Source organism: Notamacropus eugenii, chromosome 3 (assembly GCF_028372415.1).
Source record: "Notamacropus eugenii isolate mMacEug1 chromosome 3, mMacEug1.pri_v2, whole genome shotgun sequence".
NCBI classification, from domain to species: Eukaryota; Metazoa; Chordata; class Mammalia; order Diprotodontia; family Macropodidae; genus Notamacropus; species Notamacropus eugenii.
In genome coordinates this window covers 456,466,062-456,484,782 of record NC_092874.1, presented here as the reverse complement: position 1 = coordinate 456,484,782, position 18,721 = coordinate 456,466,062, and the positions used below count along the sequence as shown (strand labels likewise).

Here is an 18,721-nt window from a genome sequence, read left to right as displayed (position 1 = left end):
GGAGCACACCTAGTTACCTAACAGCACGGTATTTAGATGCAAACTATGCGGCTGAAGGTTAAGTAGGATTGAGGAAGCCTGAAAGCTCTCTTAGCACATGAGGAGCCAAGAGGACAGTAGGCTCCGCTCTTTTCTTTCCTCTCTCCCCTCCCCCTCTCTCCCCGCTTGTACTTCTACTTCCAATCCCTTAAGCTTAGCCTCCTTAGGAAATCTCCCCCTCTTCCTCCTAAGGAAGACCCCCCTGCATTTGTAACCCGGACCCTGAAATAAAGCTCAACCCTTGTTCGACTCTGGAACGTCCTTTCTCTCATACGTTTATCCGGTTTGGCCAGCCGAAGACCTCAGGAGGTGAGGTAAGAAAGACTCGGGTAGCCCACACAGGCCTCTAGGCTTGGCAGGTAAGAATATAGTTTTTTTTTTTTTAATTTCAGATTTCCTTGCGGACATCATTTATGTTTTCTCACCCAAAAAGTGATTTTGAACTATACACCTTTTCTTGTATAGTTTCACACACAAATAAATACAAATGTTTATAAATGATTGAGAAATGGTATTCCCCCTACCTTTATTTTTTAAAAGCCTCTCAGGATCAGAGAAAGAATGTTACCTTGGATTTCATTGAGGTAGAGAACTCCCTAACATGAGAAGTCCTTCTACCAAAGTAATTATAGTCCAGATTCAGACAAGAGACTTGAATCTAGGTCTTCTCGGGACTAAAACTGGTCCTCATCTACTAACCTATTCTTATCTTGATGACTTTTCCTTCCTAGAGAAAAAATGGAAGAAATTGTACAGAACATATAATCTGTAAGTAAAAAATGCAGATAATAGATTTGTTTATCTTTTTGTGGAGGGGAGTTGGCATTAAAACATGATGTAGTAGAATATATCTGGAATTGGAGTGAGACAATTCAGGTCCAAATCTCAGCTTGGCTGCTGATCGATCACCTGTGTGGCCTTTGACACACATCAACTCCTTGGAGTTCCTTCAGCTTCCTCATCTGTACAATGGGGGTGTTATGCTAGATGGTGGTCTTTGAGGTCCTTTCCAATTTGAGGACTCTGATCATATCAGACTATACAAGCTATCCTCTCTGGACCTCCCACAGTGACCTCATCTGTGAAATAAGGTGATGGGGGGCACATTAGACTAAGTGGCCTCTGAAATTATTTCTAGTTCTATGGTCAGATCTCCTACTTTTTAACTAATAAAGCTTAAAAAGATTAAAACAAAGACATAAAAAAGCTTAAAATAATGATAACTAACAATTATGTGTGCCAGATACCGTGATAAGCACTTCACAACTACTGTCTAATTTGATCTTCACAACAACCTGGGGAAGTAGGTGCTACCATTATCCTCATTTTATAGTGGAAAAAACTGAGGGAAACATGGAAAAAGTGACTTGCCCAGGGTAACTTAACAGCTAGTAAGAGTCTGAAGCTGGATTTAAATTAGGGTTTTTTTGACTTCATACCCTGTACTATTTTTACTGTGCCACTAAAAAGATTTGGAATTTTATCAGTAACATGGACACTATCTATCGATCTGCCTCTATCAGGAACATGGGCACTACTCAGAGAAATGAACTGTTGGTCAAACATTTGAATAACTCAAGTATCATTGAGCAGCAACTCAAATGCTATTAACCATTTTTGCACAGAAACCATGATGGAAAGTGGCATAGCTCCTTTAATGGCAGGGAACAGGACTAGATGATAAGATTCTTAAGGCTTCAACCTGTAGTTATACTACTCATGTTTTCACCTGAGTGTCAATATTTGAGGATTGTTGAGGACTGGGTGGAGGAGAAACTTATGTCCCAAGTGTTCCAAAGGTAGCTCAGGTCATGAGAAAAGATGTTGGTTTTCCTAGCCTCATACAATGCAAATAATTCCCTATTGTCCTCTTTCTTTTTAAGGATTCTACACATTTGAAAGAAATAAAAGAAAAAAAATCAATTCAATCAAATTTTGTTCATTTAAAAAAATTCACCAGATAGATACTTGGTGCTCAAAGATCCATGGGAGTGAACTGAGGTTATTTGGGGTCATATACTCAGACCTAGTCAAAACAGGGTTCACATGATGACAATTTGAATACAATCAAACTTTTCATTTCTCCATAGAGGAAAAAAGATAATCAACCTGGCATCGTAGGCAAAAGAATGGCCTTGGAGTCAGGAGCATCTGTGTTCAAATTCAGAAATGTTGGCTGTGTGACCTTCAGCAAGTCACTAAACCTCTCAGTGCCCAGGCAATTCTCTAACATTAATTTTTTTTTCAAATTTATTTATTGATTTTTAATTTTCAACATTCACTTTCATAAGTTTTAAATTTTCTCCCCTTTCCTCTCTCCTCCCTCGCCAAGATGGCATGCAATCTGATATCGGCTCTACAATACATTCCTATTAAACACATTTTCATATTAGTCATGTTGCACAGAAGAATTATAGTGAAGTGGAAAAATTATGAGAAAGATAAACAAAACAAGAAAATAAAATAGGCTGCTTCACTCTTCATTCCAACTCCACAGTTCTTTCTCTGGATGTGGATGGTATTTTCCATCATGAATCCTTTGCAATCATTTTAGGTCCTTGCTAAGTCTATCAAAATCAGCAATTTCACATTGTGGCTGTTTCTGTGAACAACGTTCTCTAACATTAATTAGCAGATGAGGTTCTCATCTTCCTCAGTGTAGTGGGTTTCCGCATAGGAAGTTGTCTACATAGATGAAATCATAGTTCTGGAAATTATTCCATAATCTACCCCCAAAAAAGACTGAATCTCCAGTACTCCTCTTCCTCTCTCCTACAATAGCTAGTTATTTTGGCAGTATTACGTAAAGATGCAACATGAAAAATGAAATCTTTCATTTACGTCCAATGCCAATATTTCATTGGCAATGGAGGTGACTTGGAGTTCTTGAAGGCACTGTTAATGAAAAGCATGTTCAATTAAATGCAAACAAGGTGTACGCATGTGTGTGTGTGTTTGTGTGTGTGTGTGTGTGTGTGTGTGTGTGTGTGTGTCGGGGTGGGGGGGGGGGGGAGGTTTGAATTTTAGCCCAGTGATGGCTGTGTATTTGCTGTCTGGGAATCAGTCTAACTAACCCTGAAGTGACTGCTCCGTGGGTTGACAACAGTATATCGATTTTGTCGTTGTTTTGTTCATAGCAGTTCTACTAAACCATAAAGACACTGTGCTCACCATTTGTTGAAGGATTTTCTACATGAGGAGTTCAGTGCGCTAATGAAATCAACATAATCACAGGTCAACACCAAACACATATAAATGTCAGCATCAAGGCTGATGTCAATGTCCTTGTCAACGTCTATGTTTATGTCTGTCTTTATGGAATAGGACTGGCTATGTGATTTCATTTTTATAGGAACACTTGAAGAGGAAACTCTGCGAAGGAAATTTCCAGCTATTCTGCAACTGGTACTCCTAGAGAATTGCCTGCAAGTACCGAGAGATTGAGTGAGTTACTCTATCCCCAGGGCTACACAGTCAGTATGAACAATGGTAAGGTTTGAATTCAGGTCTTTCTGACACTGCTGAAAGCTCTTTATTCACTAAGATGCATTGCATATTTTTTAGATAGATAGATAGATAGATCAATAAATAGATTTTAATAGCACATACCTCCCAAAGTTATCATGAAGATCAAATGAGATGGTAATTATGAAGTACTTAGCACAATGCCTGACATGTAGTAAGCACCATACAAATGCTAGCTGTTATTATTGGATTAGATAGACAGACATACTGGATCTGAATGACTATATATTTGCATATATAATGTATAAAGATTGTCCCAAAAGTCTTTATGAAGTTCTAAGCTTTAAGCTTAAAGTTGTGCTGTGACTTTTGGGACCCTATATAAATGTAGTATATGTATGTACACACATGAAAGATATTGTGTTAATTGTTGAGTGTCCTATCACTCCCCTCTATGTATGTATGTACATATGTATCTATATTTATCTATCTATATACACATATATGGGGAGAGGGAGGGAGGGAAAGAAAGGAGAGAGGATAGATCAATATGTTTTTCTATATCTATCTATCCATCTATCAGCTTTCAAAATCCTTCATAACGTGACTCCCTTCCAATCTCTCCAGTATTCTTACATTTTCTTTCTCCTCTTTTCACACACATGGTCTCTGACACAGTTACACTAGCCTCCTTGATGTTTCTAACATAAGACATTCCATTTTCACTGGCTATCTAGTGTGACTGGAAAACTTGCTCTTCTCATCTCCACCTCCTGGCTTCGGTGAAATATCAGCTGAAATCCCACCTTTTGCAAGAAGCCCTTCCCAGTACCCCTCATTGCGTGTGCTCTCCCTCTGATGCTGCTTCCAAGTTCTCCTGTATATCTGGTACGTACGTATTAGTTATTGCATGTTATTGCCCCCACCAGATTATGAACTCCTTGATAACAGGGGACTGTTTTCAGTTTTCTTTGTGTCTCCAACACTTAGCACAATGCTTGGTGCATAGTAAGTGTACATAATAAATAATAATAAACAAATTAAATAATAATAATAATAAATAAACATAATAAATGTTTCTTAACTTGACTTTTGTATTTTGAAAAGACAGATATTCATAAACCATTTACACATATAAATACTATATACCATCATTTATGTCTAGAATGAATGAATGTAGTGTATAAGCATTCATCAAACACTAGGTACCAACTACTGTGCTAAGTGCTAAGGATATACATACAAAAGTGAAGATAACTCCTGCCCTCAAGGAGTTTACATATTTAGAACATACTAAATGTTTAATGAATTCTTGTTGATTGATTGATTATAAAAAAGAGAGAAAACACCTATAGGGGAGTGAAGGACAGTTTAATTTGGAAAGCCACTGGGATGGTGGATGGATACAGATTTGTGAGAAATGATTCATTTGGACACCTAGTCTATTCCAATCAATATTTATCAGTTTGATATTTGATATAAATCATATAGGGATAATTAGATAAGGTAGAATCTTATAGTAGGCTTCAAACTTTAATCCAACGTTCACTACTTGCTTACAAATTACGAAGCTCACTTCTACAGCCACAAGAATGCTGACAAAGATTATCTCCAACCTATTTTTCACAAATTCCAGGTCCTAGTCTAGCGTTGGTGGGATGCCTTGATTCTTGAGATTTTCCTACCTATGGACTACTGCCTGCTGTCCAGTATGAGCTAGTGACCATTTTAAGACAACTTAATCACTGGAGGTGACTCTTGCCTTTCCCATCTTATGGACACTTAGACCCTGGAAGGAAGACAACATGTATATGTGCCTATTTCATGTGTATATGTACATATACAGACATTCATATAACAAATGCAAAATGAAGATGTCCTACGCTTCATCCAACTTGTGACCCCTGGCTGATATGCCATTTTTTAAACTGATACATCATTTTTGGCACTCCATACAAGATCTATTAAGCAATGGAATTGTTTTTTGTGTTGCCTCTCCACGGTATACAGGTATTGAACCCAGCATCAAACCCTATAAAAAAACAACATCCTAGGGACCAGTGGCATCTCAGATTATGAGGAAGATCTGAGGTCCACTTCATCAGAGGGGACCACACACACTTTAATAATGTACTATTGGCTTGGCACTCTGCCTCAGTGGTTTTTCTTGCAGATTGTATAATTTTGGACCTCATAGATTGACAACAACCTTCCAAGTAACAATGTTAGGAATTATTTAAACTGGAAAAGAGAAGAAAGAAAAGGTCAGGGATAGTACGCCTGTGGTAGCAAGGTGACTATTGAGAAGGTCAGGGTCAAAAGGGAACTATGGCTAGAGCTGGCCTAGATTTAGGAGTCATGCAAGGTACTCACCATGAGCATTGGGGGTTGGGGTGAGGTGGGATGCAAGAAGATATTACAGAGATGAAAGGGTTAAATCCTTCAGGGTAGGATCTTTGGACCAAAAGCACAGGGAGGTTTCACTTTTAGGAGAGAAGATGAATTGAAAAATGGGGAGAGGAAGAAGCGCTTATGAGTTACAGATATATTTCAAAATATATTTTAAAGGCAACTAGTCTTATAAATATGTTTCCCCATAGTAAATAGTGATTACTCTAACATACGCAAGATGGAATTATGATTTAATTACTTGGTTACTTTTGAATGTCTTAGGAAATACACTGATATGTATTTATATTGTGCTCACCCTATTGTCTCTAAGGACCAAATTCTCTATTTGGTGTTGAAATGCCTTCAAACCTGGCCCCCTTCCTACCTTTCTAGTCTTTTTACATCCAACTCTCCTCCACAAACTCCATGATTCAGTCATACTGAACCCCTTGCTGTCCTCATATTTGCTCTCTCCTCTTTCTTTTTTCTTTTCTTTCTTTTTTTCTCACTAAGGTCTTTTTAAAAATATATTTTATTGCCCCCCTCCAATTATATATTAAAACATTTTTAACACTTTTTAAAAAAGATTTGAGTTCCAAATTCTATCCCTCTTTCCCTCCCTTTCTTCTCCCCTCCCTGACATAGTAAGCAATCATAATTAGGTTATATATGTTCAATGATGTAAACATTTCTATATTAGCCATTTTATATAAGAAGACTCAAAGATAAGAAAAAGAATGAAAGTGAAAAATAGCATTGGAATTCTTACCTGATTCTAAGTCAAAATCTCTTTTCACTATACCAAGCCACGAAATTGAAATCAGTAGAAAGAATGGTTTTACACAGTCTTGGGTTCAAATCTTGACCATGCCATCTTCTATCTGTGTGATCTTGAGTAAACTATTCATGCTACCAGGAACTGCTTCCTTATTTATAAAATGAAAAGGTTGGACTAAATGACCTTTAAGGTACCTACAAGTCCTAAGATGATGGAGAGTATGCAAGAGCAACCGCTCTAACCTTGAGGTATCCTGACACTGAGGTTAATATGACTGGTCCAATGTCACTTCTTGGCTCTCTGGATTACATATGATTTCATTCCTTCTCTGGAGAGGCACGGGATAGGTCTGATGATTGTCATTCCCTAGAACAGTGGTATTAAACTCAAATAAAAATGGTGCTACTATATAAGGATATATAAGGATCCCTATGGATCACACAGTGACTTAGTTTTAAAATGTAATATCTATAATTTTTATATTTTATTGTTAAATATTTACCAATTACATTTAACACATGTGGCTTGTGGGTTGTGGATTTGACACTGCTGCTCTACAGTGACCTAAATAATCATGGTGGATACAGGATCCTCTCAAATCTTCTCTTTTCCATATGTGTTCTGGAAAAGGTTAGTGCCTAGATGATAAAGTCACCAAACAGTGAAATGTATAAATATGAAATTCATGCACACAAGATTGTAAGATTCACAGAACAGAGGCTTTTATTTAAATCTGGAAACAGATTAAAAATTTATTTTTACCAAAATTTCAACAAAGTCCTCATTCAAATCCCTCCCTCACATAAATGCACAGAACTGTGAAAAAAGGTATACTCTTTGTGTCTCATTTATTTCCTTTGAAGTTAATAGTGGTTGTAAATTTCACACATAAATTGACATGATCTATCACTCAGTCAATCTTGGAAAGTAATTAACAAAATGATTTTTCACCAGAATCAGAGATCATTATTTCCATATGAAAACTGGGTGACCTTAAGGCTTTAGGTTTTCTCACTAGTATGAGGTACACAGCACAATTCATGTTAAGGCAAATAACACACTACATGTGTGATATCAGTGTGTTCTTTCCCATGGGAAAAAATTAAGAATGAAAATGTCATTGAGTATATAACATGTATGGAAATTGCCAATTTTGTGTTAAAAAAGACCCTCTAAAAAGGAACAGAAATGAATTTGGATATCTCAATTATGCCTTTTTGTTAATAAGCATGACTGAGATTTCTACTTTAAATAGGACCATATTGAAATCTGTTAAGGAAAGACCCTAAAGTCAGTGACTTTTGTTTATTTTACTGGACTAATTTTCTCTGAAATGAATTTGGATCAAATTCAAATTCTTCACTCCATCTCCCATCTTCTTCCATACGAAGGACAAAAACAGATGGCCCCGGCTAGTCAGGGAAATACTGTTCACTTCTTGGGAGAAAAAGAAGAAAGAGAATGTAACATTATTTCAAAGAAAAATTCTAAGTAAAACTGAAAGTATTTAAGCTGCCAGAATTTCCTATCCAAAAAGCATTAATTTAAGATTCATAATTATTATTTCCTCCTCTCTCTTTTCAGAAGGTGCACATTCAATAATACCCCAAACCATTTTCTCAAACTCAGTGAAGTAGGTCACTTTTTGTGACTGCCATTTCTTTTCCTCAAGGGAGCAGGAGAAAGTCATCACTTTGGTGTAACGCTGGCCACAGCCTTCTTGGCAGCATCTTCCAAGTCACTGGCAGTAGTAATGGGAAGGCCACTGTTATTCAAGATACTCTGAGCTTCTTGAACATTGGTCCCTAGAGAAGAGGAAGACAGATGACCTTAGCAACATATCTGCCAGTCTATATGTCTTTCCATCTCTAAAGTGCTACAATGTTTTGGGCAATCGACTTAATCTCTTTCAGCTTTATTGTTTTATTAAGACAAGCAGTTGACTTGATGGCTAGAGTGCTGTACCTAGAGTCAAGAAGGCCTGGATTTAAATCCTACCTCAAACCCTTGGACCAGTTAAATAGCTTCTCTAAGTCTCAGATTTCTCATCTGAAAAATGAACACAATAACAGTGCCTACCTCAAAGGGCAGTTATGAAGATTACATAAAATAATGATGTGAAGTACTTCACACACCCAATAGTGCTATATGTCTGGTATAATTTTCATTATCTATAAAATGAAGGATTTAGAATTGATGACCAACAAAAGTTCCCTCCAACACCAACATCTTACGATTCTTTTGTCAGTATTCCATTGAACCAAAATTTCTTGATTTGAAGAAAAATATTCACTTTTGGAAAGATGGTATCCCGGCAGAGCTATCTGAGAATGTCCACATGACCAACTCTTTATCTGTATGGTTTAAAGACATAAGCAATGTTTTCTCTCCCAATGGATAAAGTTGTTTCTAAAAGTACTGGGGGTTCCATGGCCACATATTGTTAGAGAACTGGAATGGGTACAGGTCAGGAGGTGTGAGGAACGGCTCTGTGATGCTTACCTTCTGTGGTTAATTTGAATGTTAGACTTTACTAAAGATTTTTTTCTGAACCAAGTTTGAGTGCTAAAAATGCAATTCCTGATTATGGTGATATTGGAAACAATGGGACGTTTCTGGCATAAAGTTTAGGATGGTTTGCTTGAGCTATTGACTGAACAAGTCACCTGGAATAAAGGAAAATTTGCTAATAATTATCTGTTGACCCAGAGTATTACAACAACAGGAACAACGACATCTTCATCATCACCATCATCACCATCATCACCATCATCATCACCATCATCATCAACAACAACAAAAACAGGAAAAATATTGAAAAAGAGAAATGCAGTTATTTCATAAAAAACCTCGGGAGAACTTGAAATGCTGAAATCCCAAATGTGTGTCAAAAATGCTTAATTATAAATGATGATAAGGTCTATCTCACATCCTTCACAGATGGGTCAGAATATGCCCTTTATGATGCTATTATGTATTTGGTGTAACAAAACAGTTAACTTCATGAACTTTTTAAAAACTTTGCATTCCATCCGCTACCTTGGTGTCTTCCACAGGGTCTCTCCTCTACCCCCTCCCAAGACAGGACCAGGATATACTCTCTTTTTAACTCCACCTTTCAAATCGTTCCTCTTCTTTCCTTCTTTCCAGGTCCATTTCCTCCACAAAATCTTCCCTTTTGCCCCTTTCCCCCAAACTTTGCCCATTGACAGAGCTATATTCTTCCTCAAATTATCATATAAATGGACATTTGTTGTATCCCTGGTAGATCATAAGCTCCTTATGGTTACATGCTAAGGTGTGTGTGTGTGTGTGTGTGTGTGTGTGTGTGTGTGTGTGTGTGTATGTGTTTACTCTTTAATCTTAAACTTAAATATAGGAGACACTAAATATTTATTAAATTGGATATAATTTAAAATGTCTGTTGTGGAACTCAATCATTCATTCATTGCCCAGATTTGGGATTTTATTGGTCTACAGAGCTCCCTTTGTGGAACTTCTTACAATGCATATCTGCAGTTTAGTCTTAGAAAGTCTACAGGAACACTGAGAGGCTGACCTTGTAGCCCAGAGCTATACAAAAGTAGTACTTGACCCTAGGTTTTCTTTTCTTTATTTTTCAGGATTTATTTATTTATCTATTTAAAATTATATTTTATTTTTCCTTAAATATAAAAAAATTTTTTTAACATCTGTTGATTTTTTACAAAAATTTTGAATTCCAAGTTCTATCCCTCTTTCTCTCCTCTCCCTCCTCCCTGAGATGTTAAGCAATATTATACAGATTGTGTATGTGAAATCATGTAAAACATTTCTATATTAATCATTTTGTGGAAGAAAACTCAAAAATGGAAGGAAGGAAGAAAAGAAAGAAGGCAGGAAGGATAGGAAGAAGAAAGAAAAGAAAGAAGGAAGGAAGAAAAGAAGGAAGAAAGAATAAGAGAAAAAAAGAGAAAAATAGTATGTTTGGGTCTGTATTCAGATGACATCAATTCTTTCTCCATCATGAGGCCTTTGGGATTGGCTTGGATCATTGTATTGGTTAGAACAGCTAAGTCATTCACCATTTTTTGTCATACAGTATTGTGTTACTGTGTAGAATGTTCTCCTGGTTCTGCTCACTTCAATCCACATTAGTTCATGTAAGTATTTCCAGGTTTTTTTGATATCATCCTACTCATTATTTCTTAAAGCACCATGATATTCTCTTGCAATCATGTACCCACAACATGTTCAACCTTTACTCAATTGATGGCTATCCCTTCAATTTCCAGTCCTTGGACATCACAAAAAGAACTGCTATAAATATTTTTGTACAAATAGGTTACCCTCCCCCTTATTATCTCTTTGGGATACAAACCTAGTAGTGGTATTTCAGGATCAAATGGTGTGTTGTTTTATGGCCCTTTGGGCATAGTTCCAAATTATTCTCCAGAATAGTTGAATCAGTTCACAACTTCACCAACAGTGCCTTAGTGTCTCAGTTTTCCCACACCTCTAAGATTTATCATCTTCCATCAGTGGGGATTCATTAATTATACATTTAGAAAGACATCTCTAAATCCTTAGGGCTACTCCCAGAGTGAAGATATAGCAGCCATGCTTTAGGGACCTAGGTAGGTAAGGGTAAAAGTGAAGCCCCAGAGTATGTGCTGCACCAGTGACTATTGACTGAACTTGAATTTTTACTATGAAATATGAGATATACAGCAATTCAAATACATTTTCATTTGCTCTTGGCTACTAATGCATGAGTGTGCTTCTGTGTGTGAAGGCACAGAAACTCATAGACATCCATCCTAAGATGTCTGTCCTTCTGAAACCCATAGACATCCATCCTAAGATGTCTGTCCTTCTGAAACTCATAGACATCCATCCTAAGATGTCTGTCCTTCTGAAACTCATAGACATCCATCCTAAGATGTCTGTCCTTCTGAAACTCATAGACATCCATCCTAAGATGTCTGTCCTTCTGAAACTCATAGACATCCATCCTAAGATGTCTGTCCTTCTGAAACTCATAGACATCCATCCTAAGATGTCTGTCCTTCTGAAACTCATAGACATCCATCCTAAGATGTCTGTCCTTCTGAAACTCATAGACATCCATCCTAAGATGTCTGTCCTTCTGAAACTCATAGACATCCATCCTAAGATGTCTGTCCTTCAGACTTCATCAGGGATTCTTCACCTTTTTGGTGCCAAGGACCCCTTTGGGACTAGTGGGTCTAATTCACTCCCTCTAAGAATAATTTTTTGAAATGCATGAAGCAAAATACATAAATAAAAAGTTAATGAAAAAAGGGATAAATTTTCTCATTCAAGTTCACAGATTCCCTGAACCATGGACCCATTGGATATCAGTGTTAGAACTCCTGGATTATAGGATTATAGAATGAACAATGGAAGGAACCCTCTCATTTGACATCTGAGAATAATAAAGCCCAGAGATGTTGATTGACTTTTAATCTCAGCCTTTATTGGAATTAGGTAGGAAGTAATACGAGTCCACAATTTCTCCCTGGAACTGTGTTCTGTAGCCAGAATATCTGTGTGTGTGTGTATATGTATGTATGTGTGTATGTGTGTGTGTGTGTGTGTGTGTGTGTGTGTGTGTGTGTGTGTGTGTGTGTGTGTGTGTGTGTAGATATGGACTGATCCCCCCCACATATGGAACCCTCTTGGTGACAGGTATCGATAAAGGTCTGCTCCAGCTAGGTTTTTCCATTCTAGAAGCTGGAAAATGTTGTTCTCTCCCTAGGCTTGTATGGCCTATGGGCTGATGTTGTGGGTCCCTATTACCCAAAGCTGGGCTACTTTGACTGAAGTCATGCATCAGTGCCCCCACACTGAATAATGTGTAAATTGTTTTCGCACTCTTGTTTAATGAGTAATATTGTCCAAATGGGATATGATGGAAATTTGGAGTCCAGTGAAATATCCAGTCTAACTCATCTCATCATTGGATTTTATCTAGTTAAGCAGAGGAAGCCCCTTTGTAGACAAACACTTCAAAACTAGGCAATAAAGCCCTCAGACACATTTTTAAAAATCTGTAAATGAAAAGAGACGCTTCAGGGAAGAGTATTTCACACTGTCAAAAATCATACAAATGGCAAAAGCTTGGTTAAATGAGATCAGATTAATTAAAAGAGATGACCAATTGTCACTCCTATCCCCTAGGCCTCATTTCATTAATGTGGCAGAGCAGGAGGGGGAAGTCTTGTGAATTTCTATGGAATGGTGCTCACCTCCAATCGTGTTTACACCAAGGCTAGCACCTTCTGGAAGCACCAGGCTGAAGACAAAGCAATTCCTGCATCCTCAGAACAGCACAGTATATTTCGATTCATTGTGTTGTTTTGGTCAATTGATCCTTTCAGAATTAGTCAAGTAATAGGTTTTCTTTTCTTAGATATGCTTCTATTAATGACTGGCTACATCCATGAAAGAACAGTAAGCAAATCCTAGCACTTATTTACCCTTCTTTTCCAAATACATTTTCATACATGAATGGAACTTATTACAATGCATGTGGTCTAAGAGAAACAAACAATTAACTTTGGAAAAGATACAAAGCATGATTTTTTTTGCTCCTTCCCTCATGGTGGACTTTAGCTGGAGTTCTCTCCTCAACTACATTCAAACATGTCCTGACAGAAAATATCCCAAGTACCAATCTGCCTGACTTTCTCTTCCCATTTACAGGTAATTTCACAATGGAAAACCCATTGGATATGGAGTCAGAGGCTCCAATTTCAAATTCTGACTCTTCTACTTTTTTCCCTGGATGAATTGAGCAAGTAGCATAAACTTTTGGAGGCTCATTTTCCAAAACTGCAATCATGCAGGTTGGACTGTATGAACTCTAAGGTTCCTTCTGTATCTAATTCCATAACCCTATAATGCACACTTATAACGCATGTTAGTCCTTCTCTATGCACCCGTTAATTACTAAGTTTAGCATTGATTGCATAATTGTTGAACCATTGTTGTGCTATCTTTGTGCCTCTCCACAGTCCTGACTATATTAATTCCTTAGGTTAGGGATTTTGTTTATTTAAACTCTACTTGAGCAGCACCATGAACTTGTGGGACCCAGTGTACCTATCAATAAATACTCAACATAAAAAGTCCATGCAGAAACTGGCAAACATTTTTTAACTGATGCTCCAAATTTCTGAGATAGACACATTCTGCTCAGGGTATTTGGAAACGGACCAACCACCACTTTCCTAGAGTGGAAGCCCATGTGGAGGCTTCCATTTTGTCATTCCCCTATTCAGTATCCAACATGTGGCCATGTCCTCCTCTTCACTGTGTAGTGCAAAGGAAAGAGCATTGATTTTGTAGTGAGATCACCTGGTTCCGAGCCCATCTTGGATATAATGATTATCTTGGGCAAATTTTTCCCTCTCTCTGGCCTTCAGTTTCCTTAGTTATAAAAGAAAGGGGTTGGCCAAGATGGCGTCTGAGATTCTAGCTCTTTTGAGGGGTGGATCTGTATTCAATTTGGTCTTTGTATTCTCTGTTGGTATCCTAGTCTGGCACTGCTCTTTAACTCCTGGGTGAGTTAGTCTAGTTACTTCACAGGTTACTTCATTTAGGTTTCATAGACCTAGAAGGGAACCTAGAGACCATTGAGTGTAACCTCTTCATTTCACAGCTAAAGAAACTGAGGCAGAGAGAGGGAAGTATTGTAATGGTAATTTAAATGGGAAGATCTTTCCCATTCATTAATAAGCCCATGTGACCTGCCGGGGTCACAGAGAAGCCTGAGTCATATAGGAAGAGCTAGGAGGAAATTTGGTGAGAGCTGTCGGAGCTAGGAAGGATACAGGCAAACAGGCAGCTAACTAGCATGAGTAAAAGAGTTTGTTTGTGATTTTGTCTGATGGAGTTGGTTTATGGGAAACCCTAGTAGGGGGAAGCCTTGGGGATGGTGTTGTCCTCTCCATTGTTATTGTGTATAGATTTTTATTACTATGATGGAGTTGGCTTTCTGGTATCTGAATAAATGTTTTGGTTCTGTCTTCCATGTGGAAAGTCTGTTGTATTTCATGATTCAGAATTGTGCCAGGATATTCATGGTCACAGTAGGCTCTGTGAATATCGCATTGGTGCTACATGTGTCTGAGGCAAGATTTGAACTGAGGTATTTCTGACACCAAATCAAGCACTTCATGCACTGTTCTACTTGGAGTAGAAGTACTTGTAAATCTTGTTTACTTCTACCTGAGTCTCCTCACCTTTGTAATAAGCATTACTTTCCTTGTGTATAAAACAGAGCCAATGACATAAGGATAATTGCAAGGTAAAGTCTTTGTAAATGATAAAATATTCCAAAGAAATGCATTATTAGCATCTGAGGACATTCCTTTGAGTTTTAATTCAATGGACGCAAGGAAGGACCTTGACCACAAAGCCATCATTTTTTAAGGGAAGGGAAAAACAAAACAAAACAGAAATCCAAAGACCCATGAAAAAGGAAGCCTTTACATCTGAAGCTCCTTGGATTCTCCTGGGATTATTTGAGCCTGTCTTTAGGGGATGCCCTAAGTGGCAGCTCTTCCAAAAAGCAGCAGTCATGCTGTCCAAGGTCTTTAAAAAGAAAACAGAGCTCTGGTCTTTAAACAATCCCAGAGGCCTCTTCTTCCCAACACTACTGTCCCTAATATGTCCCTACCCACCCAACTATGGTTTTACCACCATGTCAAAGCATCTAATTGTTTCATAATTCTGAGCCCCACCAAAAATGAATTCTAATTCCATTTGCAGTTTTAGTCTAATTACAGCGTTAATTAGTGAGTAGGCAGCGGGCATGGTCTGAGCTGAGTGACTTTCTGTGAGATTTACAGCTTTGACTCTGAGACTTGGTTAGAGAACTGTGAGAAGAAATATTGCAAAGTCTGCATGTAGGCGACATGACAAGATGAAGGTTTGAATTCTTCTAGAAACAAGGCCATTCCTGGAGTTTGCCTGCCTTTTCCAGGCTCAGAAGTGCTCCTCTGGGGGACTTGTGGTTCTTTACCTCTGGAGTGGCAACAAGGGAGTCAGAGAATGGCAGAGATGGTCCTCTGTTCTCCTCCTTGGTGAATGGCCCATTTCTATAGAACAAGATTTGCAAAGTACCCTGATAAAGTCTATAGCAAAGAGTGGCTTTAGATGCTCTCTAAGATCCCTTTTAATTTTAAAATCTGTGGTCCTTTTCCAAGCATTATTATCTTCATTTTACAGAGGAGGAAACTGAGACCCATGAAGGTTAAGTGACTTGTCCCTGGTCCTACAGTGAGTAAGAGGAATATTTAAGAGGCAGCATGGTGCACTAGTGTCAGAGGACCTGGTTTCAAACCCTAGTTGTGCTCCTGAATACCTAGGTGACCTTCCACAAGTTAATTAAACTCCCCATGCCTCAGTTTCCTCAACTACAAAATGATGGGATTCAACTTGATGACCTCTAAGATCCATCCCAACTCTAAATCTATGATCCAGCTATTAGACTCCAGGTGACTTCCCCGAGTGGCCATCTGGAACTCTATTTATTATGCCAATGTCATCCTGTCTCTGAAACAGACTGTTTAATGAACACCTGAAAAGGCAATGGGGCATGGTAGGGGGGAGGGAAAAATGCATTAGGGGTCAAGATGAAAGTGGGGGAAAGAGAAAGAGCAGCTACTACAGTGATTTCAGTGGACAAGAATGAGAGACCCAGCATGCCTTGGACAAATGCTTGTTTGCTTGGAAAGGAAAAAGCAAATTGACCTGGGTGTTTAAAGTGAGTTCCTTTTCTAATCAGCAGGTGGCTTTCTCCCCTTTCTTGTAGATCTGGACGGAAACCACTCATCAACAGCTGCTTCAACCTCCAACATGGAATTCAAGGCTCCAAAGAGAGTGTTTATGCCTTTGTACACAATTACAAAGGAAATTGATCTCCTTCCCATTTTGAAATGATTTTGCCGATACATTCTAATATTCATTAAATGTCATCTTGCCTCTTATGAGGCAACATGAGGACATGGTTGATATGCACCTGTATAGTTAATGGCTCATTTTGAGTGGAGTGGGCTGGGGGATTTTAGGGGTCCCTTCATATCAAATGACTTACAGAGGGTTCCCATACAGGAGGAGGCTGTTGGTCAACTCTCTAACCACTTTATATGTGCTAATGTACTTGGAATCAAAGGGAAACAGATTTCAAAATGAAATCATATTCTATTGCCAGAGAAAATTAAATAAAAAAGAAAGAATTCCCCTACCCCCAACTTCTTCTGATAGAAAGATTTACCACTAACCTCCTACCACTGGGTGGTGTCAGAGAACTGTAAACAGAGATCCGCTGTTAATTTCTTAATGTAATCGGATCTTGACTCTCATTAATCCCAGCTGGAATGATAAAAGGGGAAACAATCATGGGGTTCTCTTTTATGAGGAGCCAGGCTTGTGCAGAGGGAATGGGGACATCTCTCTTTTGGGGAAGCCCCGAAGCTGGAATTGAGAAAAAAATATTTTTTTTTAAAAGCTCATCTTGAAGAGCTTCCCACTAGGGTATCGTATCTTCTTTTGGGATAAATGTGTTAAATGCATAACTTGCTTTAAAAATTAAAAATAATTTTATTTCTAGGGAAATCTGATATTTGAAATGTAGTCACTTGAAGGGCCTTCTCAGGTTATCTTTCTATACTTTTTTGGTTCATTCAAAAATGTTTATCTTTTAATATATTTCATGGGTGTTTGATAACAGGATGTGAGAATGTCACACACACACACAGACACACAGACACACACACACACAAACACACAGACACACACACACGAATGTCAGATTTGGAATCAGAAGAACCTGAGTCTGAATCCCAGTTCAGCCACATATACCTTCTGTTACAAAGCATTTTTCTCACTGCACCTTAGTTTCCTCATTTGCAAAATGAAGAGGTTGGACTAAATCGAGACTTTCTAATCTGGACTACGTAGAATCCTAATGGATTAAAGTCATGTGTCAAGGCAATAAATAACTACATTTTATTTCTTACGTGTGTATGCATGATATCCTCTAGTTTCCATACTGCACGGGGATTATAGAAAGTTTTCCCAAGGACCAAGGGGCAAGGAAGTGAGAAAGGTTGGGAACTCATTCATGGAATAAATAATCTTGAAGGCATCATTCAGTTCAAAGTATCTATAATTCTATTACCCCAACTCATTCTTTGGTTCATCAAAAAGTCTGAGATATGCCCTGGGAGTAAGATCGACTCTAAAAGGTTAATGTCATCTGTCCAAGTTCCACTTTTTTCCTATGGAGTATGTTCAGGTCTGGAAATATAGACAAGCTTAGAAAGGAGTCAGCCAGGTGGTTTGCAGGGCCTGAGATTAGCTGCCTTCTACATGCACACAGACACAGCTTTAAGTGTGGTGGCTGGGCCAGAGCAACTGGACCTTCTTTAGTCCAATTTTTGAGTTCTAATTCCTATATTTTAATGCTTACTGTCAGTGCCCAGACTTGGGTGAAAGACAACCTTCTAGGCTGACACCTTCCAGACTTTCCCTACTCTAGCTAGTCTTCTGTAGAATCCCTTCAATAAGATGAATTTGTTGAGGCCCTGAGAGCCAAAAGATCAAATTATTACGGTGAATCTGATCATTGTTACCAGGTGGAATTTATATCTCTAATTCTCCCCACCCCCATCTCATCCCTCAGAGTAACATAGTCATCATTTACTCTCTGGTGCCCGGCTGTCAGCTTTAAGACATGCATGAGGAACCTGAGTCAGGAAGAAACAAAATGATTATAAAGAAAAGTACCCTGGCAAAAAGGATAGATGGTTGGACTTGAACTCTGCAGAGAGATGAGTCCTGGCTTTGTACTTGGAGGACCTGGATTCAAACCCTGTCTTGATTTATATTTGTGTAGTTTCCCTTACCCTCTCTGGGCCTCAGTTTCCTCATTTGTTAAATGACTGAATTGGACTAGATGACTATTGAGTTGTCTCTGAGGCCTAAGTATGTGCTTCTGAGTCAGAAAGACCTGAACTCAAACTCTTCTTCAGATAC

At 38.3% G+C, this 18,721-nt stretch overlaps 1 protein-coding gene and 1 long non-coding RNA gene across 3 annotated transcripts in view; one reads left to right on the top strand and one right to left on the bottom strand.

The window, feature by feature from the left end:
- The first annotated feature begins 4,074 nt into the window (after positions 1 to 4,074).
- LOC140497597 (uncharacterized) lies at positions 4,075 to 17,682 on the top strand. 2 transcript variants are annotated; one of them, XR_011964743.1, is made up of 2 exons: positions 4,075 to 4,392; positions 16,497 to 17,682. It is a non-coding gene; the product is annotated as an uncharacterized lncRNA (long non-coding RNA). The 2 variants fall into 2 exon arrangements; XR_011964742.1 differs by lacking the exon at positions 16,497 to 17,682 and adding an exon at positions 5,141 to 7,605.
- SUCLG2 (succinate-CoA ligase GDP-forming subunit beta) overlaps positions 7,374 to 18,721 on the bottom strand; it is a 319,621-nt gene continuing 308,273 nt past the window's right edge. Inside the window, exon 11 of the mRNA XM_072598723.1 lies at positions 7,374 to 8,478. Coding sequence (XP_072454824.1) covers positions 8,363 to 8,478 — 116 coding nt within the window. The 3' untranslated portion in view covers positions 7,374 to 8,362. The remainder of the gene's footprint in view (positions 8,479 to 18,721) is intronic.